This window comes from Anabrus simplex, chromosome 1 (genome assembly GCF_040414725.1).
Source record: "Anabrus simplex isolate iqAnaSimp1 chromosome 1, ASM4041472v1, whole genome shotgun sequence".
In the NCBI taxonomy this organism is placed as follows: domain Eukaryota; kingdom Metazoa; phylum Arthropoda; class Insecta; order Orthoptera; family Tettigoniidae; genus Anabrus; species Anabrus simplex.
Window position 1 is genome coordinate 461,575,072 of NC_090265.1, and position 26,392 is coordinate 461,601,463.

Here is a 26,392-nt window from a genome sequence, read left to right on the forward strand (position 1 = left end):
ATCAAAATTATTTAATCTTGAATGAGATCTCATTTTAATACCTTCTTAAATTAAAATGTATAACTCAAGCTTACAAATCATAAGTAAGAAATTACACTGAACTTAAAGAATGCTCAGTTCAAAATTCAGTAACTGTGAGGCTGTGGAATTTGTCGATCATAATTTTGAAGCATGGAAAGAGTTTCTCCAAAAATAATTAATGGATATAAATATCAAGCATAATTAATAAATTGCCACTATAAGGTTCACTGTTGTTGTTTGGGTCATCAGTCCATAAATTGGTGTGATACAGCTCTCCATGCTACCCTATCCTGTAGAAACCTTTTCATTTCTACTTAACTACTTCACCCTATATCTGTTCTAACCTGCTTGTCATATTCATACGTTGGTCTACCCATACCATTCTGACTGCCTACACTTTCCTCAAAAACCAGCTGAACAAGTCCTCGGTGTCTCAAGATTTGTCCTATCATTCTCTAACTTCTACTGGTCAAAATTAGCCAAATTCTTCATTCATGATTCTATCTATCTATCTATCTCACCTTCAGCATTATTCTGTAACACCACATTTCAAAAACTTCTCTTTCTTTTTGAACTAGTTATTGTCCATGTTTCAGTTCCATGCAATGCTACACTCCAGGCAAAAGTCTTCAAAAACATCTAATTCCTATATTAATGTTTGGTGGACTTTGGTACGGTGGAAATGGCAGAAGAGGCAGCCCTGGACTTGGGGATAAATATGAGTACAATTTAAAGAGGCTAGTAGCTTTGGACAGATGAGGCTCTTTAGGAGTGCTGATAGTCCCTTGGTGGAGGTAATACCACAAAAGTCACGTCTTCACTCCATGTTAAGGGCGGCAGCAATTTCACCATGTTAGGGGCAGCCTGAAAGAATCCTAGTAGTAGGTATAAAATGCCTTTGGGTGTAGAAAGCCCAACATAGTAACAGCCTATAAAATGATTGAAATGAATTTAGGCCTCGGAAACATTAGGGCATTTCCCAAAAGCGATGCACAGTTCCTGGTGTTCTCGTCCTGGGAGAAAACTGTGAAAAGTGGGCAACCAGCAACAAAGATTGCAATCATAAATGCCTTAACTCTTAATGGCAAGACAAAAGAACTAATAGAATGCATGGAAAAGGAGGACACTGCATTCTTGGGATTGCAAGAAACCAAGTGGAAAGGAAAGGGACAGAAGAGAAGGGGTTTCAGTTGTTTTGGGCTGGAGGTGCAAACTGCAATAATGGAGTAGGTTTTATTGTGAGGAAAGACCTGGTACAGTTCATAGAGGTCTACTGGGTAAATTACAGAATCATGAAAATCAGACTTGGCTTGGAGAGTAGAGTGCAAGACAGACCTCAGACAGGTAACATTGAAGAGAGTCTAGACGAGTTCTTGGAGGAACTGGAGAGGTACACTGAAGATAAAGAAATGGTGATAATGGGAGACATGAATGTCCACATAGGAACAGACAGGCAAGGAAAAGAAGAAACATTCAGTTACAGAAATAAAAAAATGCAGAAGGAGAGTTACTACTAGATTTTTGTGAGATGAATGGATTAATAGTAGGCAATACATGGTTAAGGAAGAAGAACAGCCAAAAAATAACTAGATATGGATGGGGACAAATGAGAACAAAAACAATGATTGATTTGATTGTAACTGATACGAGTAGAGAGAAATGCAGATAATTGGAAGATGTGACAGCTATGCCAAGAGAAGATTTTTGAAGGAGACCATGAAATTGTAGTAAGACTTGCTAAAATAGTGGAATTAAAAGAGACAAGAGAAAGAAAAATAAAGGTTTGGAAATCAAAGGAAAAGGGAGCACAAGAGAAGTTCCAAGAAGAACTAAAAAAAACAATTTCCTAAAGGGGAGGTTGGCAATGTTGTAGAGGAATGTGCCAAGTTAAAGGAGACACCCTGGTGGAGGAAAAAAAAAAAAAAGAAATGGAGTAGCTGGATAGGAGGCAGAAATATGGAGAGTAGGCATAAGTATCATGAAGCAAAGAATGCATGTCAGAAGATTGTACAGGAAGAGAAACAGAAGTGCTGGGAAAAGTTCATAGTGCTGGGAAAAGTTCACAGAAACCTTGTGAAAGGATGTTAAAGGAAGTAAGAAAGTATTGCATAGATTGGTTAAAAGCAAAGTAAACAGCAGGGAAAATACGAAGTTTGTAAGGACAGATAAGGACAAATTTTGACAGAGGGAGGATATTCTCCAGCGATGGGAGGAGTATTTTGCTAAATTACTTAATATCAAATCCGAAGAACTGAGAGGAGGAACATGAAGAAGAAATGGTGCATGAAAACTAAAATGAAGATATAACAGTGTTGGAAATAGAAGGAGTTATAAAGAAGATTATAAGTGGGAAATCATCATGTATGGATGAGGTAGCTACAAAGATGATAAAGGCAGCAAGACCGGTAGGGTTACACTGAATATATAGATTATTTCGAGTTATATGGAAGGAAAAAAAAGTACCAGAAGATTGGAGGAAGGGTCTGATAATCCCAGTATTCAAGAAGGATGATAATAAATAATGAAGCAAATACAGGGGAATCACCCTCATTTCACATGTAGCAAAGATTTTTGAGAGGATATTAGAGGAATATGGAATTAAAATAAGTGTGGAGAAGAGTAAGACAGTAATGATGATGAGAGGTAATAAAGAAGGAAAGGGAATATTAAAGTAGAAAAGGAAATGGAGGGAGAACAATATGAATTTAGAAGAGATACATCAACTTTTAATCTAATTTTTTTCATTAAGGAACATGATGGAGAAAAGATGAGAGTTCAGGAAGGATTGAGTGATGACATTGATCGATATTGAGAAGGCATATGACAGTGTACCACAGCAGCTGGTCTGGGATGCATTGATAAAAAAGAAAGTAGCCAGAACAGAAGTACAAATGATCAAAGCATGTATGAAAAATGTGTAAATAGTGTAAAGACTAAGATAGGACAAATAAACTGGTTCAAATTAGAAACAGGACTTCGACTAAGAAGCTTGTAGGATTCTCTTTTCAATTTCTTCATTTATTTTCCCATCTTCTGCAAATATACTCCCCAAATATTTGAAGCTTTTCACAACTTCTAATGTCTTCCATTTACTTCAATATTCCCTTTCGTTCTCTATTACCTCTTGTCATCACTACTATCTTACTCTTCGCCACACTTATTTTAATTCCATATTTCTCTATCTCTCGATTCCGTACAGTAACTTGTTCTTGTTCTTCCATTTCATGTTATTTCCCTTTTACTATCTTCTCTGCAAAGGCCTTTGTTTCTTTGCTTCCCATTCTATCTTAGTCTTTACACTATTTACACATTTTTCATACATGCTTTGATCATTTGTACTTCTGTTCTGGCTACTTTCTTTTTTATCAATGCATCCCAGACCAGCTGCTGTGGTACACTGAGAGGAGGAACATGAAGAAGAAATGGTGCATGAAAACTAAAATGAAGATATAACAGTGTTGGAAATAGAAGGAGTTATAAAGAAGATTATAAGTGGGAAATCATCATGTATGGATGAGGTAGCTACAAAGATGATAAAGGCAGCAAGACCGGTAGGGTTACACTGAATATATAGATTATTTCGAGTTATATGGAAGGAAAAAAAAGTACCAGAAGATTGGAGGAAGGGTCTGATAATCCCAGTATTCAAGAAGGATTAGCGAGTATTTATGAAGAAAATAATAGGAGGAAGACAACAGCGAAAGCCCAGAGAGTTCTTTTTTTAAATTTCTTTTATGTCGCAGGAGTGGGAAGGAAGTGACCATGGCCTTAATTAAGGTCCAGCATTTTCCTGGATAGGGAAACCACGGAAAACCATCTTCAGGGCTGCCGACAGTGCGATTCGAACCCACTATCTCCCGAATGCAAACTCATAGCTGCACACCCCTAACCGCATGGCCAACTCGCTCTGTTAGGCCCAGAAAGAGGTGGATGGATACAGTGAAGGAAAGTATAGAGAAGAGAAGCGTAAAAGTAGCAGAAAAATATGAAGAAGGAAGTGAGTGGTGGAGAAAAAGAAAACTGTGGAGGTGCTTGATTCACAACCTGACCCAGAAGACTAGAAACAGGAAAGGAAGAAGAAGAAGATTGGATAGAGGGAAAGAGGGATATTGAAAGCTGTATAAATCAGACTGAAAATACTAACATTTTTTTCTTTTTTTGAGCCCCTGGATGAAGAGAATTGTACTTAATAACATTTATTGTTTAAGTTGGCTTCCTAAAGATTTCAAATGTGAGATTGTTCTCAGTTCTCGTAACTATAAGATCAAGGTAGTTTGATGATCTGTTAACTTTTGACTCCATTATAAGTTTCTAATGAGTTTAGTTGCTCCAAAAATGTTTTACTATCAGTAAAACCAATCAGTTTAAGATAGAAAATTTGTTGATGAATATTGAACTTTCACGATCGCATTGTAATCGAAATCAACTTTCAACCTATTAGGTCATGTTACGTACATTTAGTATGTGTTGAAGAGGTGTTAAGTACAGAACAAAAATGGCCAACCGGACACCAGTTGGATCCAAACTCACAACCTCCCGATTTTGCGTTGGTTGCTCTACCAATTGAGCTATGGTGGCCTAGGTCATCTTTGTTCTGTTGGAGAGGATCTAAGCTACAGGTCTGGCACTACTGCCATCACACTGTAGAGTGCATTTAAGTCACCCGTTGATTGCCAAGTCAATGAATATTGAACTTTCACGACCGCATTGTAATCAAAATCAACTTTCAACCTTTTAGGTCATGTTACATACATTTAGTACATGTTGAAGAGGTGTTAAGTACAGAACAAAAATGGCCAACCGGACACCAGTGGGATCCAAACCCACAACCTCCCGTTTTTGCGTAGATCCTTTCCAACAAAACAAAGATGACCTAGGCCACCATAGCTCAATGCAAAATCAGGACGTTTTGGATTTGGATCCCACTGGTGTCCGGTTGGCCATTTTTGTTCTGTACCTAACACCTCTTCAACACATACTAAAATTACGTAACACGACCTAATAGCTTGAAAGTTGATTTCGATTACAATGCGGTCGTGAAAGTTCAATATTCATTGACTTGGCGCTCAATGGGCGACTTAAAGGCACTCTACAGTGTGATGGCAGTAGTGCCAAACCTGTAGCTTAGATCCTTTCCAACAGAACAAAGATGACCCAAGCCACCATAGCTCAATTGGTAGAGCAACCAACACAAAATCGGGAGGTTGTGGGTTCGGATCCCACTGGTGTCCGGTTGGCCATTTTTGTTCTGTACTAAACACCTGTTCAATATGTACTAAATGAACATAACATGACCTAATAGGTTGAAAGACGGTTTTGATTACAATGTGGTCGTGAAAATTCAATATTCATTGACTTGGCCCTCAACGGGTGACTTAAACGCACTCTACAGTGTGATGGCAGTAGTGCCAGACCTGTAGCTTAGATCCTTTCCAACAGAACAAAGATGACCTAGGCCACCATAGCTCAATTGGTAGAGCAACCGACGCAAAGTCGGGAGGTTGTGGGTGCGGATCCCACTGGTGTCTGGTTGGCCATTTTTGTTCTGTACTTAACATCTCTTCAACACGTACTAAATGTACGTAACACGACCTAATAGGTTGAAAGTTGATTTTGAGAAAATTTGTTAATTCTTCTTTCCTTGATTAATTTTTATTGATGTTTTGAATTACACTGAGAGAAGTGGCCACATGTGTTAATGCACTGCAGCTATGGATCCTAGTTCTGCATTTGGGAGACGAGTGGGTTCAAACGCTACCATCAGCTGTCCTGAGAATGGTTTTCTGTGGTTTCCCATTTTCACTTCAAATGCTAGACAGTTCCTATTTGTAGGCCACAGCTGATTCCTTCTGCCTCCTTACCCAATTTCATTCACCATCATTCATTTGATATTTATTACCTTCTCAATTGAGGTTGGCATCAGGAAAGGCATCTGGTTGTAAAACATGTCGTATAATTTCATCTCATCTCATCCCCAACACCACATCAGAAAACAGGACTATGGGGTACACACGGGTAGGTAGATGTTTTGAATTACATTTTTGAAGACAAGGATGGTGATACTTTAATTAATAAAATTAAACCTATAAAATTATATCAGCAATTTGATTATGTAGTAGACAAGTGTGCTACAAAGACTGAAATCATTTGAGACCTCACCAAAGAGAAGAAATTTTACAAAACATTTGATAGTTATATTGTTATTTGTCATTGGTTTCAGGATAAATTATTACCTCCTCATAGCCTTGGCAAATGGAGGGAAGGAACTGATATTTGAAGAAGATCGTAATGGTACAACATATAGAGCCACTGTGCCAAACCGCAACTTCTTCAATGGTGCAAGACATTCAGTCTATTATAACAGATCTGATGACACTGCTGTACTGTTAGTAAGTTGGATGTTTCATATATTTAATCAATCAATCAATCAATCAATCAATCAATCAATCAATCAATCAATCAATCAATCAATCAATCAATCAATCAATCAATCAATCAATCAGTCAATCAATCAATCAATCATTACTGATCTGCATTTAGGCTGTTGCCCAGGTGGTAGTTTCCCTGCCAATTGATTTTTTTTAAATTTGAAGTACATATATTTTCTCATGTCATGTGTATTAATGAAAAGATACTGGGTTCTGTTTTGTGAATAGCTCCCCACATTTTAGAATTTCTTTCTCAAAAATATCAATATGCATTATTTTACATTTAAAAAAATATAAAAATGATTTAAAATATTAAATTTCATCAAATTCTTCATTTGAACTGCATTATTTTCAAATGGCTGACTTTTATTTCCAAGCCTTTGACTTTACTCAGAAAATGTTTATCCATTTTACCTATTAACAAAATGTTAATCCAAGTCATATTTTATTTAAATATATTTCAGCATTTGTTTATTAAACTGGTACCAGTACCCTATTACATTAACATCTTTGTTATGAATCCTTATTTTTTCATCAATTACATATGCAGAGTTACTATACACCATTCAGCTTCTCATAACTTTTATTCTCCATGACTGCAATCATATTTCTCTCACATTTCCCTGAATTTTAACAAAACAAGCTGTAATAACTGAACTATTAACAATACAGTGATAAGCATGCTGAAAGCTAATATTACTGACAAAAAATAAAAATAAAATTTTAAAAAAATTAACCTATTTCATTTGTTTCCTATTACATAAAGTTTGTTCATTTACACCAGTAACAGAAGGCCTGGAGATTTTGAAGGATTAGCTGGAATAGACTTACGCTACCGTACATAAAATCTGACAAAGCTGTTGAGCCACATTAAGTAAACACATAACTGCTTTAAAAAAAAATAAAAAAATAAAAAAAAAAACTGGTAGATATAAGTAATAATGACTTCCTTTATAAGCTTTTCAATCACATCTGCAACACTGAGAACCTGTGAACTGGCTGAAATCCACCTTCAGCTACTTATTGAGAAAATAAATTTTTAAACAAAGTAGTGATCATGGGCTGGAAGTGGTTTTCTTATGAATTCTACATTCTTGATTATGGACTGAAACTTAATTTATGTTTAGAAACTGTCTTGGTTCTGGGAAAGCCCTGGTGTCTATCCAGATTCTAATTCAAGAATGTCTAGATCAATGTTCAGAAGCTACTTTTCAACCCACCCTTGAGAATGTTGATAGAGGAATCAAGATTATCGGGAAGTGAATAAACACCATCCACTATGCATTTTTACAATTTTGCTTTATGTCGCACCGACACAGATAGGTCTTATGGTGACGATGGGATTGGAAAGGCTTAGGAATGGGAAGGAAGCACCCGTGGCCTTAATAAAGGTACATCCCCAGCATTTGCCTGGTGTGAAAATGGGAAACCACAGAAAAACCATCTTCAAGGTTGCCGACAGTGAGGTTCGAACCCACTATCTCCCAGATGCAGGTTCACAACTACGCACCCCTAACCATACAGCCAACTCGTTAAGTCATCCACTATGCAGACAACTCTGTAAAACCAGCTGACAATTCAGAGGATCTTCATTTCTTTTTGAACAGAATAAAAGAAGTAAGCAATGAGTTTGGTCTTAAAATAAACATCCAGAAAGAATTAATTAGCTCACTGGCACTAAAACTACCAAGTCCTTGTTTGCCCATCACATTATCCCAGAGCCGGTTACCTCTTCCAGCTCTGCCACTGAAGTCACCAATCACTAACAGTTCATACCTCGATGATACTTTGTGATATTTGAACTAAACTTATGATAGACCTGTTTTAATTATTTTTACATCATCATCTGTGTTGATGTATCTTCATTTCTGCTCATTACACCAGTTTAGGTAATCAAATTATACCATAGAAACACCAGCTTCATGACACACATCCACTTATTACGAGCTGTTCACTACAACTGACATTCACACACATCAGGCAATTCAAATGTTCAAAAAATAAAACAACCGAAGATAAACCAGTCCACTCAATTATCTGAGTTACCGACTCATAACTTCAATGTTATATTCCTTAAAATATGTACAAGATATGATACATGACATTTTATTTTTATGAGAAAACCACAACATTCCAACAATCTGCATCTCAGTGGAGGCATAGACATAGATGAGATACCAAAGAATGCTGTATGGAGAGTCATTAATCTTTCACTAACAGCAATGGGAGTAAGTTGGAGGTCATTTCTCTTCTGTTGGAAGTGTGGTTTTCTCATAAAAATAAAATGTCATGTGTAGGCCTATATAGTTTTAAGGAACACAACATTGAGGTTATGTGTCGGTAACTCAGATAATTGAGTGGAGTGGTTTATCTTTGTTTGCTACTGTTCTTTGAATGTTTGAACTGCATGGTGTGTGTGAAAGTCAGTTATAGCATCGCCCTCTACTATGGCTGCGCTAATACGCCTTCTCATTCGCCCGGTCACACATGTAAACGAGCGAACACGTCATAGTTACCAGTTCAGGCGCTTGGAGCGCTGGGAAGCTGGTATTAGTCTGCTGGAATAGATACGCTCAGTGATCATTGCTAAGAGTGCTGCCGTAATTTGAGCCTGTGTTTGCCTTATTTGGCTTGTTTCTTTGGTCGTGAATCGTTTTAATATTTATGTACATAATATTCGTTACTGCTGTGTGCCTTGATGTAAGATGAAAAGCAGATCGGGAAGTGGGATTTCGTTTCATGAATTTCCTTTCAACGAGTAACAACGTCATAAATCGCTAAATGGAATCTCAAGAAAGAATTTCTCTCTTAATTTCAATTCGAGGTCATATGTTTGCTACACCGAATAAATCCACACTTCCACGCTACGTATGAGATGTAAACTGCGAGACTGGAATAACACTCTTAGTAAAGGAGCACCTCTTAGCAGGAAGTCAGTAGCTAAATGAAGCAGAGAGATTGTGTTTGTTGGTAGTCCATCGAACAGCAGATGTTCTATGACAAGAAACTGGACACCTTCTTTGAATAGAAAGACGCTTCGTTCCATGTTGAGCAAATAAAAACTACTCAAAGATGACTGTCATGCAAGCGAAAGTAGAAATCGAATTACCTGGTCAATAACATTCTCCGTTTTATAATTTCCGCTGTGACTACAAAATAAAGGTTACCAGCAGCATTTTTTAAGAGGCTTTTAGGGACAGAGCTACATACTTTAACACTCAAAACAATAAAGGAAGTCGAAGCTTGCGGGTTTTTCGTGTTGCGCATTGTGAGTGACAATCGTAAGACTAATGTTAGCATAAGAAGAATGTCTTCTCCAAAACATATTAAACCGAAGATCTGTCATCCTGTTGATTGTGAAATGCCTCTTCTTGCTTTCGACCAATCGCACATTCTGAAGAAGTAAGAAATTATTTACTAAAAGAATCTTTGATGGTTTCCAGGAAATACATGGTGATTTTATCAAGAAACTGTATCAGATGCAATCAAATGAAACTGTGAAACCGGTTCATTTTTCTTACACGCAAAAATATCAAGCCGTCTAAGTTTAAGAAAATGAACCTGCGGTGCGCGAAATATATTTTCACGACTGAAGTAATAACAGCCCTAGAATATTTAAAAGACCATTCGTATACAGATATACACGACTTTTTAATGGAGGTACCACTGTCAAATACATGTTATCATAAGAAAATGATTCGACATACATGTCAGTAGCACAAATGTAGCAACATTGCAACCGGACAAAATGCTTGATTCTTTCGACAAGACCAAGGTGTGCAGCAGTGCTAATGGACTTGATTTATAAAAGAGATTAAAACAGCAGGCTGCAGTATCCATCTGATTTGCCAATGTGGATTTTGAAAGTTATTCATGATTTTGTATTGAAAGCACAACCATTTGTTCATAAAAATCCTGTTGCGTCTATGGTGACTATTTAATGTCCTTGTTGCGTGATTTTCCTCACTTCAGTTGTCCTAAAATCGGACATTCACAGTTATTGAGTGAAGTTATTTGCGAGTGTGTTATTCTTGTATTGCCAACGGCCGTAGCCGTGTTGGAACACCGGATCCCGTGAGATCTCCGAAGTTAAGCAACATTGGGCGTGGTCAGGAGTTGGATGGGTTGCCACGCGCTGTTGGTGGGGGGTAAGGGAATGGAGGAGCGGAAAGGAACTGGCCACCCTACCGCACGTAAACTCCGGCTCAGGAACACCTCTGCGGAGGTTCGGACCTGCCTTCGGGCAGAATAACCCCTACCTTACCTATTCTTGTATTCTTAAATAACTTAGCCACATAAATAACAAAGATCTTTGAAAGACCGTACAGGCCATGAAGGCCCTTGGGGGAGTGGAAGGTAAAGGCTTTCACCATTGTTAACCTCGGCACGTGATGGGGTAGAGTGGGTAGCTCTACGCCCCAGGAATTAACCTGGTACTCATTTTTGGTGTAGGGGTGTAGGCTGAGCGAACCTCAGGGCCATATGCACCTCCGGAAGTGGAAATCTCGTTTCTTAAATTTTTACGACTTTCTGACGGGGATTCGAACTCACGTCCTTCCGGGCGAACCGACCAGGCCTTTACCGCCTCGGCCAGGCAGCCCCTATTTACTACCTACGGTTAACATTATTTTGTATGGTTTTTCCGCTGCGGAGGGATACGTTCTTCACTGAATTTCTTTATTAAGGTGTAAGGTGTGATTCAAATGTATTTATCGAGTGATTGGCTGTATATTTAAACAGAAATTTACAAAACACTTAACGTGTGCTGTAATGAACAATCGTGTTTCAATGCCAGCAAAGCAGCGCTCGGCGGTGAAAATGGGAACTAGGCCCATATCGCTCATATCGGTGTATTGGGAAGGCGTATTAGCGCAGCCATAGTAGAGGGCGATGGTTATAGTCAACAGCTCGTAATAGATGGATGTGTGTCATGAAGCTGGTGTTTCAATGGTATAATTTGATTACCTAAACCGGTGTAACGAGTAGAAATGAAGATACAGTATATCAACAGGTTATAGGCCCAGAGCTACAAAGCACCAAAACACCGCAGTAAATTTTGGACAATATAAGCGGAAATGGAGTAACGAGAATTAACGACCGAAGCAAGTTGTGACATTATTGACGGGAAAAATGGTGACTCAAAAATTAGATGTATGTCTTTTCATGCGTTTGCTCTATTAACCAGCGTTTCGTCTTAGGTCTGACACTAGACTCTTCAGAGTGGGATGTGTCAGACCCTACCCACTGACGCTGGGGAGTATGCAGGTGAACTCATCAGAAGCTTACTTAAGAGGCACAGTCTGATAACTGCATACGGGAGATAAAACTCCTCTATGGAATCAATGCCCGCCTAGAGCAAATGCCTGAAATGCCATACATCTAATTTTTGATCTGATTTTTTATATGCTCCATTGGTGGAAAAATATCTAATTCCCTCCATGGGGACTTAAAATTTCCATTAAAAATGGCGACCTCGTGGACCGGTGAAGAAACACTGAATAGGAATGTGACCAAGCTTACGGTGGAGAACTATTTTTCGTGGGCATTAAAGGTGAAACAAGAGCTGTTGTTGAAAGATGTATGGGAATCAGTAATAGGTTATGAGGATACGCCAGGTTGTCAACTGTCTCAGATAGAAACGAGACAACGAGCGCGAAATAATGTGATCGCGTTAGTGGTTATTTTCAAATATGTCGGAAAATATTTTGAAAGTGACATTGCAGATATTGAATCAGCAAAAAAGGCATGGGAAAAACTGGAAGAGTTGTGCAATGCCGGAGGGCTAGTGAATGGTGCTATGACCCTGAAACAGTTAACTCATTTTGTGAAGCCCAGGGACATGAGTGTTCAAGAATACTTCACAAAAATAAATCAACTGTGGAGGAGAACGAGTAAAGCCGGATACGAGTTCACAGATCAATAAGTTGCAAGAATGATCATCAGAAATCTTACAGAGGAATATGCAGTTTGTATCTCTTCCTTGGAAACTGATTTGGCGAAACTGACCATCTCAAAGGTGAAGGCGAGATTACTCACAGAGGAAAGCAGGAGGAAACTTCAGCAAAATGGAGGAAAGGCTTATGACACTAGAAAACGTGAGGAGGATGAAGCTCAAGCCATGGTTGTTCAACAGAAGCGAGATATCAAGAAAGAAGATGTGGGACGAAGAAAATATAGTTGCTACAATTGTAGTAAACAGGGACATATATCTAAATATTGTCGCAGTACCCAAAAGTGCTTCAATTGTGGTAAGTCAGGACATTATTCAAAAGTATGTCCAACAATGAAAAGTGATGAATCATCGCAGGAGAGTAGATCAGTGAGGGCATATGTAACCACAGTGGCAGGGGGAGCAGTATCATAGTATAGTAAGAAACAGAGTTGTATTGCTAGATCTACCATGGATGCTGAATACATGGCAATGGCAGAGGTATCTCGAGAAGTAACTTGGATGAAAGATTTGCTACCAGAGCTAGGGCTGGAAAGCTTTATGGATATACCTGGTAAAGTTTTTGCTGACAATGTAGCAGCAATTAAATTGAGTAAAAATGATATTGTGAGTGAAAGGTCAAAACATATTGACATCATGTACCATGTATGTAGAGAGCTAGTAGAAAAGGGATTCATTGAGTTTGTATATGTAGCATCAGAGAGAAACACTGCAGACATGTTCACAAAGAATTTATCTGGCAAAAAGCTTAAGAGTTTGTATAAGCTTATAGGTTTGCAATGAGAGGACAGCTGATTGAAATGTAGTTTTTTTTTTATTTTTTGAGAAAAGGGAGGAGTGTTGGAAGTGTGGTTTTCTCATAAAAATAAAATGTCATGTGTATATAGTTTTAAGGAGTACAACATTGAGGTTATGTGTCGGTAACTCAGATAATTGAGTGGAGTGGTTTATCTTTGTTTGTTTTTGTTCTTTGAACGTTTGAACTGCATGGTGTGTGCAGTGTTGCCAACTTGGGGGTTTCCCCCTAAATTTAGGGGGATTTAATCGTCCTAGAGGGCAAGTTGGGGGGATAAAAGAGTCGGGGGGAATTTTAGGGGGAAAATTATTTTTTGAGGAATTTTGAGGGGCTGTGCGAATAACATTTTTTATTTATTTATTTATTTATTTATTTATTTATTTATTTATTTATTTATTTATTTATTTATTTATTTATTTATTTATTTATTTATTTCATTGCTGTAGTATGCTTGGGTCCGCTAGTGTGTCAAATTTATCTTGAGGTTTAATTTTTCACTGTTGGCCAACCTGTCTCAGACACTGCAGTTAATCACGCAACGTCATTATTTTCTCTTCTAGCAGCTCTTAATCTACGATCCCTTCACGTGCCTCGGGATTCCCTCTTCTTGTCTCTTTTATGAACCAAACAGCCGCCTTATTCTTTACATTTCTGTTGACTACCAGCGGATAGGTGTATTTATATGAAATCTACTGATTTTTTCAATTATTAAAAACTACAAACTACCGATACGGTACATCAAAACATTACAAATATGCATATCTCTCATTTTCTCTCTGTATCTCCTTCTCCTCGATAACCGCAGCAGCATTTATTCCTATTGGTACATGTTGAGGGGAATCAGAGACTTCGGGTCTCGCACATAGTTCATTGGTCTGTTTTGTCGAAAAAATGTCATGTAGAGGAAAATCCCTGCAGTACGTGAATGTAACAGTCTCAGAGCATAACTCGAAGCAGTTTTCACTGTGACTGTGCTGTTCATGCAGTTGTAATGTTATTTGCTTGATGTGTTAATAATTCTGTGGAGTGATGTATTCTTTTTTGTAAATGTGTACCGGTGTAATATATAATGGCATCCAAATAGAAGAAGAAATGCGTACAGAAGTATACAAAGACGTGGGAAACATTTTCCGTATTGTAAGGTAAGTTATATATGAAATTTAATCAATTTGAGTATACTTAAAAGATGTTAAATACCACATTACAAAATGCTCTCATGAGATATTTATTTTGTCATCATCTCAAACAGAAAAGTGTACATTTAAAAATACGGTACAATATTGCTAGCTAGACATGAGGTGTCATTGGTAACCCACAACTGATTTTCCTACAGTCCTAAGAAATTAAGTCATTATAAACAGAAGTCTTGAGATGTTTGTAAATCGCTCATCAGTACACGGACACAGTGGATCAGTTTTGCTGTAATGGTTAGGTTATAAACATGTTCTTTTTCATCTTTGATGGTTAGTGAGTAACAAATCTCTTCATCACTTTTCAGAATGGTTAACACCCGACGCATCTGGCCAAAGCATTCTGCAGATATTTCCACCCTACACTCACAGCTCATAAAAAGGATTTGTTAGATCATGCAAAAACGAAAAAGCATTGCGATGAAGTTCAGATGGAGAGGGTTGCAAAATCGTACCAAGAGATCAAACCTGTAGAAATTGGCAGGAACTTAAAATTGCTGATCATCTGGGAGAACTTATTTCTATGTTAGAGTGTTCTACTTCTACTACTTCACAAAGTGTAAAGATCCATAGAACAAAATATACCATGCTTATTAAGAACGTTATATGCCCTTCTCTGCAAGAAAATTTGGTTCTCGAAATTAAAAATTCCCCTTACTCTATTATTATTGATGAAAGTGCTGATCTTACAACTCAAAAGCTGCTTAGCTTTATGTTACGGTACATTTCTGTTGTTGAAAAGACATTGTTTCTACATTTTATTGTATTTTGTAACTGACTACCGGTACTTGTGATGCAGAAACCATTTACTATTCACTGGAAGGATAGCTTGAAAGTGATGGCATTACACTTGAAAACTTAGTAGGCATTGGGGTGAATGGTGCAAGTGTAATGGTAGAGATCGATAATTCTGTAACAGCTCTTCTGAAATGCACTGTCCCTGACCTTATCGTCATGAAGTATGTCATTCTCTTCATGTTTGTGCCGAGAAAGCTACTAAAACTTTTCCTTGTCACTTGGAGTTTCTAATCAGGGAGACCCGCAAGTGGTTTTCCTAGAGTCCTAAGAGACTAGGCCATTACAAACAACTGTTTAAAACAATCAATAACAATCACAACCTCAAAAGGATTCAAGGGCTTTGTGGCACTCGGTGGCTCGCGAGATATGCTACCATTGAAACAACTCTGGAACAATGGCAAGATCTGAAATTGCTATTTTCCTTAGCAAGAATTGAGGACAAATATTTCATGTCTGAACAACTTTATAATATAATGGACTGCTCTACGTAGCCTATAAAGCCCTTCTGGTGTTCCTCAAAACTGAGTTAAAAGCTATATGCAGGATTAATATAATATTTCAAAGTGAGCGAGTTGACGCAGAGAAAGCACTGAAGGATGTCTTTCTACTCTTTAAATCAGTACTGAAAAAATTGTTGTACCCACTCAGCTGGAAAAGCAGAATGATGTAGATCTTCCATACTTTGACTTTGAGAAGTACGTGATGCATACATCAGGTATGTATTTAAGATATGATTTTGAATGTTCGGTGCAAATTCCGAAACCTGATGAACGCAACAACGTTCATGAAAGATGCAAGAAGTTCTTAATTGACTTGTGCAAGTAACTACAGAAAAGATTACCAGAAAATATAGCAATTTTACAGATGATGGCAGTGCTACATCCTTCCACAGCAACATCACAGAAGAAACATGAAACACTTCAACTAGTCTCCAATTTCAGTGGTCCTAAAGTGGCTGGGAATATAGATGACATTGTCTCAGAGTGGAACAATCTCCCTAGATAAACAATGGCACAACACATCAAGTACTATGCCTTTGTGGATGAGGTTCTTCAGGATAAAGATGCAGCTGGAAATGATCGTTTCTCTAATATTGGTAACTTTACAATTAGGCTGCTAACGTTACCAGTATCAAATGCCACAATGGAGCGCGCATTTTCAGTCTTTTCTATTATAACAAACAAATTAAGGAACAGGATATTGTTAGATCTAATAAATTCTCTACTTGAATCTAGTTATTATTTAATAAGGAAAAAATATGTTGTACTCGTTTTCAACCATCCCCTCGAGTGATTAAAAAGTTCAGTGAGTCCATGTATCATTACAAAAACGTTGAAATGAGTGAAAAAGAGGAGGTGCTAGAGGATCTGAGCAAATTTTGAGGATCACTCAGCAGGAATACAAGAAAGACAAACTTATGAGTAGTTTTCTCTTCAACAGTAGCATGCACGGTTTCTAATAATTTTCTTGTATGTTTCCAATCATCCTTTTGTGTACCGTAGTATTTCTGTAGATTTTTTAAAATATTGTTATTAATCAATATGATGGCGACGAAAATAATAATTATGATTTGGGGGGGGGGGTTGTCGTCGTTATGCTACTTAGGATCCAGAACAGGTAAAAAAAAAAAATAGTAAATAAATAAATGCAATGTAAATATTAATGTTATACCAGTTTTATAGTATCATTTGAAGCAATTCCACATACTGTATATCAGTTGACTTTATTTGTAAGTAGTACAGGAGATATTATAATTAGAATTTTGTAAACAATATAAACTTATTAAGGATAAGCTGTGTATTTAATAGAAAACATTGTTAGCGTAAATTGTATAATATTGTATTATAGGAAAAATTTTCTTCTCTTGTTAATGTAATATTCAGTGCTTGACAATAATGTATTTTAGTGTACTATTTGCCACCGAGGTAGACACCTCATTTGCAAATAAAGAGATTTTGATTTGATTGATTTGATTTGTCTCATTTAGAGGGATTTTGGAAGTGATCTGGGGGGAATTTGGACTTAGGAGTTGGCAACACTGGGTGTGTGTGAAAGTCAGTTGTAGTCAACAGCTCATAATAAATGGATGTGTGTCATGAAGCTGGTGTTTCAATGGTATAATTTGATTACCTAAACCGGTGTAACGAGCAGAAATGAAGATATATCAACATCTTCCATCTCTTTCCAAAAGATGGTGTGGTCTGATCTAAACCCAGAAACCTTTCCTTCACCTTCCTGGTTTAACTCAAGGAGACAACATCAGTGTTTAGTTTAATAAGCTGGATATTCCTTAGAGGAATAACTGGGAAGAGGTTAAGTAATAAAATCAGAGAGAAAATTTGATTCCCTAAACTGCAAGACATGATAGAGATCAGTAAGCTGAAATGGTATGGACACATGATGAGAATGGAAAAGGGTAGAGTTCCAAAGCGAGTATTTATGAAGAAAGTAACAGGAAGAAGATAATGGCAAAAGCCCAGAAAGTATTTTTTAAATTTCTTTTACGTCGCATGGACACAGATAGATCTTATGGCAACAATGGGATAGGAAAGGGCTAGGAGTGGGTAGGAAGCAACCATGACCTTAATTAAGGTACACAGCCCCAGCATTTGCCTGGTGTTAAAATGGGAAACCACGGAAAAACCATCTTCAGGGCTGCCGACAGTGGGGTTCGAACCTACTATCTCCCGGATGCAAGCTCACAGCTGCACTCCCCTAACCGCACGGCCAACTCGCCCGGTTAGGCCCAGAAAGAGGTGGATGATCTTTATATCAAGCAGAGCTCTAATATTCCAGGTCCCAAATACAATAGTACATTGGTTTATAGTATTTCAACCACATGAGGAGTAGCCTGCTGGGTGTAGTTTCCCAGTTAGGCAAACAGATATCTTCCAAGATTTAGTTCACTTTTTCTAGGGCCATCCTCTTTCAGGCTGGTCAGTGGCAATCCTAAATAGGTCAGCCCAGACCTGTAGATGCAGGACAGAATCCCTAAGTAGACACAGGTTCTCAGAAAGAAAACTATTGCCCATCTGCCACCAAAATGCAGGTCTAGACTGTGAGCTCTTAGTTTCACCCAAGCTCTTACCATCCTTTTCTCATTGCCATTGCACTTGAAGTCAAAGAAAAAGAGTGAGAGAATGAGACAGCAAAAATAAAAAATGTCACTGGCTTAAATTTAAGGTGGATTGCAGCTTGCCACAGAGTGACCTAAGCACTATGATCTCTGAGCCATAACCTGAACACAGGAGACATGAAGAACTGATCATTGAAATTACAATGGACTGCCACAGACTTAAAGTATAACTGAATTATGACTTTACAGCCAGTCTATCTGGCATCATATCTTCTGCCTCCACAACCAATAGGAACCATGTATGAGAGAATCCTCCTTCATCTGTTTTGAAGTTGGATCAAAACTTGATGGCTTCCGGTCTCATTCCCTCTACCAAGAGACAATCTCTTCAGCTAAAGGAGCTCATCTACCTAAAGCTGTTGACCTATTTAAGGAGCTGAGTTCTTTACCACTCTGGTTGTACAGTCTACTCAGTTACCACAATGAAATGACCTGGCCAGATACAGAAATGATCCAAGTAAACCCTGTACAGTATGAGTGAACCTTTCAACAGTTTTGTACCAAATCTCTTCTACATCAGCTCCCTCTGAAATGTTACAGTCAATATACATTTCACTGATCACCTGTAATAACAATGCTCTAATATAATAATCCTTTGATATGATGAACACATTTTTACCATATGCCTTCTTTTTTTTTTGCTAGTTGCTTTACGTCGCACCGACACGGATAGGTCTTATGGCGACAATGGGACAGGGAAGAGCTAGGAGTTGGAAGGAAGCGGCCATGGCCTTAATTAAGGTACAGCCCCAGCATTTGCCTAGTGTGAAAATGGGAAACCATGGAAAACCATCTTCAGGGCTGCCGACAGTGGGGTTCGAACCTACTATCTCCTGAATACTGGATACTGGCCGCACTTAAGTGACTGCAGCTATCGAGCTCGGTATATGCCTTCTCTATATGTATAAAAGCAATACCTTCTGCTCCTCTTATTGTATTTCTCAGATACTTGGTATGAATTGAATACCTGGTCCTGACAATCCTTGTTTTATTATTGTTTTAAGGGGAAGTAGACTGACAACTCAGAAAAGGAAAAGGCCTGACTCTTGGGAATTCCTCTTTCAGCTGCAACAGTTGAATAAAGAGAAAAGAATACACTTATATTCTTCCAAAGATCCTACATCATTAAGGACATATGTGTTATGGGCCTATTCCAAAAGGAACCATTCCTGAAATATTTGTTTAATTACAAAATTGTCCCAAGTTGGTTAAAGAAGTTTAGGACAAGATGGTGACAACGATATTAAATGTATTCAATAATTATAATTAGGTATCATTTGTATAATTAATATGTACAGCAATGTTCATAATGCTTTCATGTCTATAGAAAGACGTAAAATCTCGTAGAAGCAAACTGAGTTGACTGGTTAGTCCTCTTTAGTGCCAAAATGAATATCTCTATCAAAACACCACTGGTGAGTTATTTGTTTATAATGAATCCATTTGTCTAGTGCTTCACTATTATACATGGGCTTACACGGCTTATCCAAAATACTGTTCAGTTCCATTTAACCTGTTCAGTTCTGTTTAACCCTGCAGTGGTTGCACACAATTTTGTATCATAGAAGGTTGTGTCTGTGAAGCTCCATTTCGTTTATAGGACAATTATACTATCCCAAGTTTTGAATAAGGATTTGCACTAACTTCAGGACATTTTGAAAGGATGGATATGAATTACTGAATCTAATTTACTGAAAAAAAAGCAGCTAAAACAATAGACATTTAACACTTCATGAACATGATATAAATGAAAATTCCTGCATGTAGACTTTTAGTTATCACAGTGGTATGAAATCTGTCATCGTGTAAAATAAACATTCTAAAGCACTGTAACTAAACAGTAGGCCATGATCAACCAGAACAAAGAAAATTTTGTACCCAAGCACAGTGAAAAATTCATGTGTGTAGTATGTGTAGGACTGTGTAGCACTTTTGGGCGTCGACCAATGCATATATTTTTCGGCTGTACTTCAATCAGCTTGCTCGGCATGAGCTGTCTAAGGTGGCAGTTTCCATGAAAACCTTCCAGTTTTCATCCAAATACAGTACTCTCCAACACAATATGCCTTCTGACAGTTCTTCACGAACAAGGTAAAAATTTCTTGAATTGATGCCAAGTTATCATATCTTTTCCTCTCCTCTCTGGTATCCTTCTTGTCAAATCTTACTAGGAACCTATAACGTCTCTCCAACATAACCCAGCAGCACATTTCTACACCTACCTTATCGCTACCCCAAATTTCCTTGGTATTTATGTGGTTAGCTGTCCTTTGCAGTACATAAGTATAGTATGTCAATTAGGGCCTTTATTTTACATATGTCGGTAGGTTGAGTGTCCCTTTCTCTGCTGTAGTTCGTTTGAACCTCTTAAACTTTCCCGTTTGTGCACTCCACTATAGTAGATGTGGCATCAGAGAATAGTTTGCAGCATTGTTTACAAGTTTTGAGCAAACTTCGCAACATCTTTCACACCAGGTGAATGCATAATGATATTTTGTTGCCAGGTTCGAACATTTCTGGGAGGATTAGCTTTACACCACTTAAAACATCTTGCCCTAGAAAATAACCACTGTCATTTTATCCTGATTCATCACTATTGTGTGTATCCTTTTCAGTGTCTGTAACTTTCACTTCTGGTTTCTAGAACATCTCCTCATCTCTGCACAATTCACCTTCTTCAGGCATCATTGACACTTGTGTAACAATGACACACCACCACGTGAGTTACACGATCAGTGGCATGCTGATTCCGTTGATTATGAATAATTAAATAAAAGGCAGATGGCATTTCCGATCAGTGGCCTTGGTAGTTTCCTTGCAATGACTAATAAACTAAGACACTGTTCAACAATTCCAGGGTTAACCCCCATTTGAATACTCTTTATTACACCCCAGGAAGTTTTCCTGCTGGCTGAATTATCATTTCCAGGTTATTTCTAAGGACCTTCCATTATTTCATTTAGGAATCTACAATTATTTGTGTGTATCCATTTCTTCTACATAATATTTCCCATACACAGCATTTCTTGCTTTGTAGTAATTTTTGATGTAGGTACTGTTACAGTATGTTTTCCTTTCTTTCTATGTTTTCCTAGACAATGTCATTTCATCAGGAAGTAACCTTATCCAGTCATTTTATTTATTTATGTATTTGTTTGTTTGTTTGTTTGTTTTGTTTATTTGTTTGTTTATTTATTAGATACATCCTGAGGAGGCCATTTTACATTAATACCATAACACATTTAATCGCTAACAAAGAAAGAAAAAAACTATAACAAAATCATAAAATAACCTTTCATCATAATAATCATAATCAATTCCCCTTTTCCATCTTACACTGGGTGTGGGGGGAAAATATGGCTCCTTTCCAGTTCTTCCTGTCTCTCCACCATTTCTCATCCAACACTGTGTTTTTTTTGTTTTTTTTTTTTGCAACTTGCTTTACGTCGCACCGACATAGATAGCTCTTATGGCGACGATGGGACAGGAAAGGGCTAGGAGTGGGAACGAAGCGGCCGTGGCCTTAATTAAGGTACAGCCCCAGCATTTGCCTGGTGTGAAAATGGAAAACCATGGAAAACCATTTTCAGGGCTGCCGACAGTGGGGTTCGAACCTACTATCTCCCGAATACTGGATACTGGCCGCACTTAAGCGACTGCAGCTATCGAGCTCGGTACACTGTGTTCTAGTCCAGGTTCCGTTGTCCTATGCTGTTCTTCACAAAGTCCATCCATCATAATCTTGGTCTCCCTCATCCTCTCTTCCCTGTCATCTGTCTTTCCAGTGCTTGTCTTGGCAGTCTTTCTTCTTTCATCCACTTGACATGTCCTAACCACCTTAATCTGTTCTGTTCCAGTTTGTTGTTTAGTTTTTGCACGTTTAGCTCTTTTCGTACATCTTCATTTCTCACTCTGTCCCTCCTTGTCTTGTACCATACTCCTCAAGAATTTTATAACAATTAACAAAGACAAAGAATCAACAACAATGACGATGGCAAGCAAGAATCATACCTCAGGAAAAGTAGGTATGGATTTATGAAAGAAAAAAACTATAACAAGGTTAGATAGGGAAAGTAAATCTGGGTCAAAACTAAATGAATTTTCCTTTTTGCTTGAATATGGTATAGAGAGAAAATATATCAATATTTGGATGGAAGTTACAAAAGGTAGGTAGCTGGTGAAAGAAGCACTTCTGCAATTTGGTGGGTGAGATTCATGATGCAAATAGTGGTTATGTATTGAGTAGGAGGGAACATAGGTTAAGAAATAGGTCAGTAACATGTTGCATTTAGTATAGGTGTCCATTATCTTATGTAGATAACACAAGTTGGAGAACTGTAAATGTTTTCTCAGGTTAAGCACATTGAGTCACTTCAAAATTTCTGGTTTGGTCAAGTGCCTTAGAGAAGGATTGCAAGCTTTAAAAATCAAAATGAAGAAATTAAAAACACTGTTCAATCTATATATATAAAATAACATGTCCTGACTGACTGATTGACTGACTGACTGACTGACTGACTGACTGACTGATCCATCGTTGCCGAGACTAAACTACTGGACATAAAAAAATGAAATTTTGGGGATACATTCATATTAAGATGTAGGTGCTCGTTAAGTGAGGATTTCTGTATATTCCACTGCTAAGGGGTTGAAAAGGGGGTTGAAATTTTAAAATGAGTATATCTATATCTCAAGACTTTAAAAGTTTACGGATGTAAACATTGGTATTTAGAATCTTCTGAATCTTCTTTAAAAATAAGGAAACACATATTTTTTTGTTTTCAGAAAATCCCAATAGGAAGGGTGAAAAAGGGGTTGAATGCCTTTAATCAGGATACCGGTACTTATATCTCAGAAACTGAAGATATTACAGACCTGAAAATTGGTACTTTTGATCTCTTTTAAAAATAAAGAAACACATATTTTTTGTTTTTGGAAAATCCAATTAATGGAGGGGTGAAAGGGGGTGAATTTTAAAAATGAGTGTATCTATATCTCAAAAGTTTTAAAGTTTATAGATGTAAAAATTGGTATTTAGAATCTTCATTAAAAATAAAGGAACATTTATATTTTTGTTTTCAGAAAATCCCAATAGGAGGGATGAAAAGGGGTGGAAAGGGGATTGAATGCCTTTAATGAGGATACTTATATCTCAGAAACTGAAGATATTACAGATCTGAAAATTGGTGTTTCGGATCTCCTTTAAAAATAAAGAAACACGTATTTTTTTGTTTTTGGAAATTCCAATTAATGGGGGGTGAAAAGGGGGTGAATTTTTAAAATGAGTGTATCTATATCTCGAAACTTTTAAAGTTTATAGATGTAAAAATTGGTATTTAGAATCTCCTTTTAAAATAAAGAAACACATTTTTTTTGTTTTCAAAAAATTCCAATAGGAAGGATGGAAAAGGGTGAAAAATGGGTTGAATGCCTTTAATGAGCCTACTTATATTTCAGAACCTGAAGATATTATAGACCTGAAAATTGGTATTTGGATCTACTTTAAAAATAAAGAAACAGGCATTTTTTTTGCTTTTGGAAAATCCAAATAATGGGGGGTGAAAAGGGGGGTGAATTTTTAAAATGAGTGTATCTACATCTTAAAACTTTAAAAGTTTACAGATGTAAAAATTGGTATTCCTCCTTTAAAAATAAAGAAACATGTTTGTTTTTTTTGTTTTTTTGAAAATCCCAATAGGAGGGGTGAAAAAGGGGCTGAATGATTTTAATGAGGATACTTATATCTCAGAAACTGAAGATATTACAGACCTACAGACCTGAAAATTGGTATTTGGGATCTTCTATAATTTTTTTTTTTTTCCTTTTGGAAAATCCAAATAGTAGGGGGTGAAAAGGGGCTGGATTTTTAAAATGAGTGTATCTATATCTCAAAACTTTAAAAGTTTGCACATGCAAAAATTTATATTTAGAATCTCCTTTAAAAGTAAAGGAACACGTATTTTTTTGTTTTCTGTAAATTCCAATAGGAGGGGTGTAAAAGGGTGAATAATGGGTTGAATGCCTTTAATGGGGATACATATATCTCAGAAAATGAAGGTATTATAGAACTGAAAATTTGTGTATGGGATCTCCTTTAAAAATAAAGAAACATGTATTTTTTTGTTTTATGGAAAATCCAATTAATGGCGGTTAAACAGGAGTGACAAATTGGGGTGAATTTTTTTAAAGACTATATCTACAGACTATCTGAGAAACGTAAAATGTCACAGATGTAAAAAGTGGTATTTGGAATCTCCTGTAAATGTCAAGAAACATAGGTGATTTGTTTTGGAAACTCCACTTAAGGGGAACTAAAAAGGGGGTGAAATTTTAAAATGAGAATTTCTACAGTATATCTCAAAAAACTTAACATGTTAACAGAAGTGAAAAATGGTATTTTTGATCTCTATTAAAATAAAGAAATGTGTATTTTTAGTTTTCAGAGATAACAGTTGGGTGGAGGGGGGGTAAAAGTGACTGAAAATGGTGGTTAATTCTTTTAATTAGGCTACGGATGTCTCAAAAATTGACATTTGGAATCTCCTTTAAAAGTAAAGAAACATGTATTCTCGAAAAATCCAATTGGGGGGGGGGTGAAAGAATTGAAAAATTAATTGACTTAATTATATGAGAATACTTACGTCTAATAAAAACTAAAGTTGTTACAGAGGTGAAAATTGGTATTTGGATCTCCTTTAAAAACAGAGAAAAACGTGTTTTGGGGATCTTTTTTGGGGGGGGGAGTGGAAAAGAGTTGAATTCCTTTCATGAGGACACATAAAAAACTGAAGAAGTTAGTCGTCATAATTGGTATTTAGAAGATCCTTTACCATTAAGGAAACAAGTATTTTTTGCCGGAAAATTCAAATTGGGGGGGGGGGGTGAAGAGTGTGAAAGGAAGTGAAAGAAAAAAGTGAATTATGGGGGTACTTATATCTCAAAACTGAAGGTAATAGACGTGAACATTGGCGTTTGGAATCTCCTTTAAACGTAAAGAAACACGCCTTCTTTTCATTTTTTTGGGGGGGGGGGAGTTAAATATACTTAACGGCGGTGGGGTGTAAAAGGAGGTGAGACCAATTGAATTTACTGTCCATAAGGTACTTATAAGGAGCCTCCGTTGCTCAGGCGGCAGCGCGCCGGCCTCTCACAGCTCGGAACCGTAGTTCAAATCCCAGTCACTCCATGTAACATTCGTGCTGAACAAAACAGAGGTGGGACAGGTTTTTCTCCAGATACTCCAGTTTTCCCTGTCATCATTCATTCCAGCAACACTGTCCAATATCATTTCATTGCATTTGTCATTCATTAATCATTGCCCCAGAGGACTGTGACAGACTTCAGCAGCCGGCACAATTCCTATTGTCGCAGCTAGATTGGGCTTTATTCATTCCATTCCTGACCCTGTCGAATGACTGGAAACAGGCTGTAGATTTTCGATGTACTTATTCTGATCATAAACCGATGATTTTTAATCTTTACTGGGTTCGTTTTCAAGAGCCATCTTTTCCTTCGGAGAACGTTCTTAGATTACAGTAGATTCTCCTGGCATATAAATAAAAATTTAAACACATTTGAAATAAATGATAGGAATGAGATTGACCGTCCAATTGTTCACTTATATAATAAGGTCAATAATGCACGGAAGTATGTCATTCGTATTGCCAGAAATCCCGCACACTTGCCTACGCGTGACAATGGTGCTGGTCACATTGTCAACAATGACAATGGCAGCAGATGTAATTTACCACCAGGTAGCGGTCTTGCATCTTGCTGTGGGGTCCAGAACATCTATAATAATAATAATAATAATAATAATAATAATAATAATAATAATAATAATAATAATAATAATAATAATAATGTTCTGGACCGTCGTCAAATGTGCGGACCATGCTGGAAACGGGTCCTGGACGGGTAATGACTAAGAATGCAGTCCGACCGCGGGTTCATTACTGCCTAGGCACCCAAGACGACACCACGCTGGATCTCCTGAAGGATTTGATCCATATTAAAAATGCTTATAGGAAAAGATGGCAGAGATTTAGGGACCCAACTGACGGAGTGGAATAC

The 26,392-nt window shown here is 37.3% G+C and overlaps 1 protein-coding gene across 4 annotated transcripts in view; it reads left to right on the forward strand.

Annotated features, from left to right (window-relative positions):
• The window catches only part of axo (axotactin), a 608,064-nt gene that overhangs the window by 513,183 nt on the left and 68,489 nt on the right, over nucleotides 1-26,392 (forward strand). For all 4 annotated transcript variants that reach the window (XR_010858480.2, XM_067135240.2, XM_067135242.2 and 1 more), the window contains exon 25: nucleotides 6,242-6,410. Coding sequence is in view for 3 of the 4 variants with exons in the window: in XM_067135240.2 (XP_066991341.1) it covers nucleotides 6,242-6,410 (169 nt within the window). In the remaining variant the exon portion in view is untranslated. The remainder of the gene's footprint in view (nucleotides 1-6,241; nucleotides 6,411-26,392) is intronic.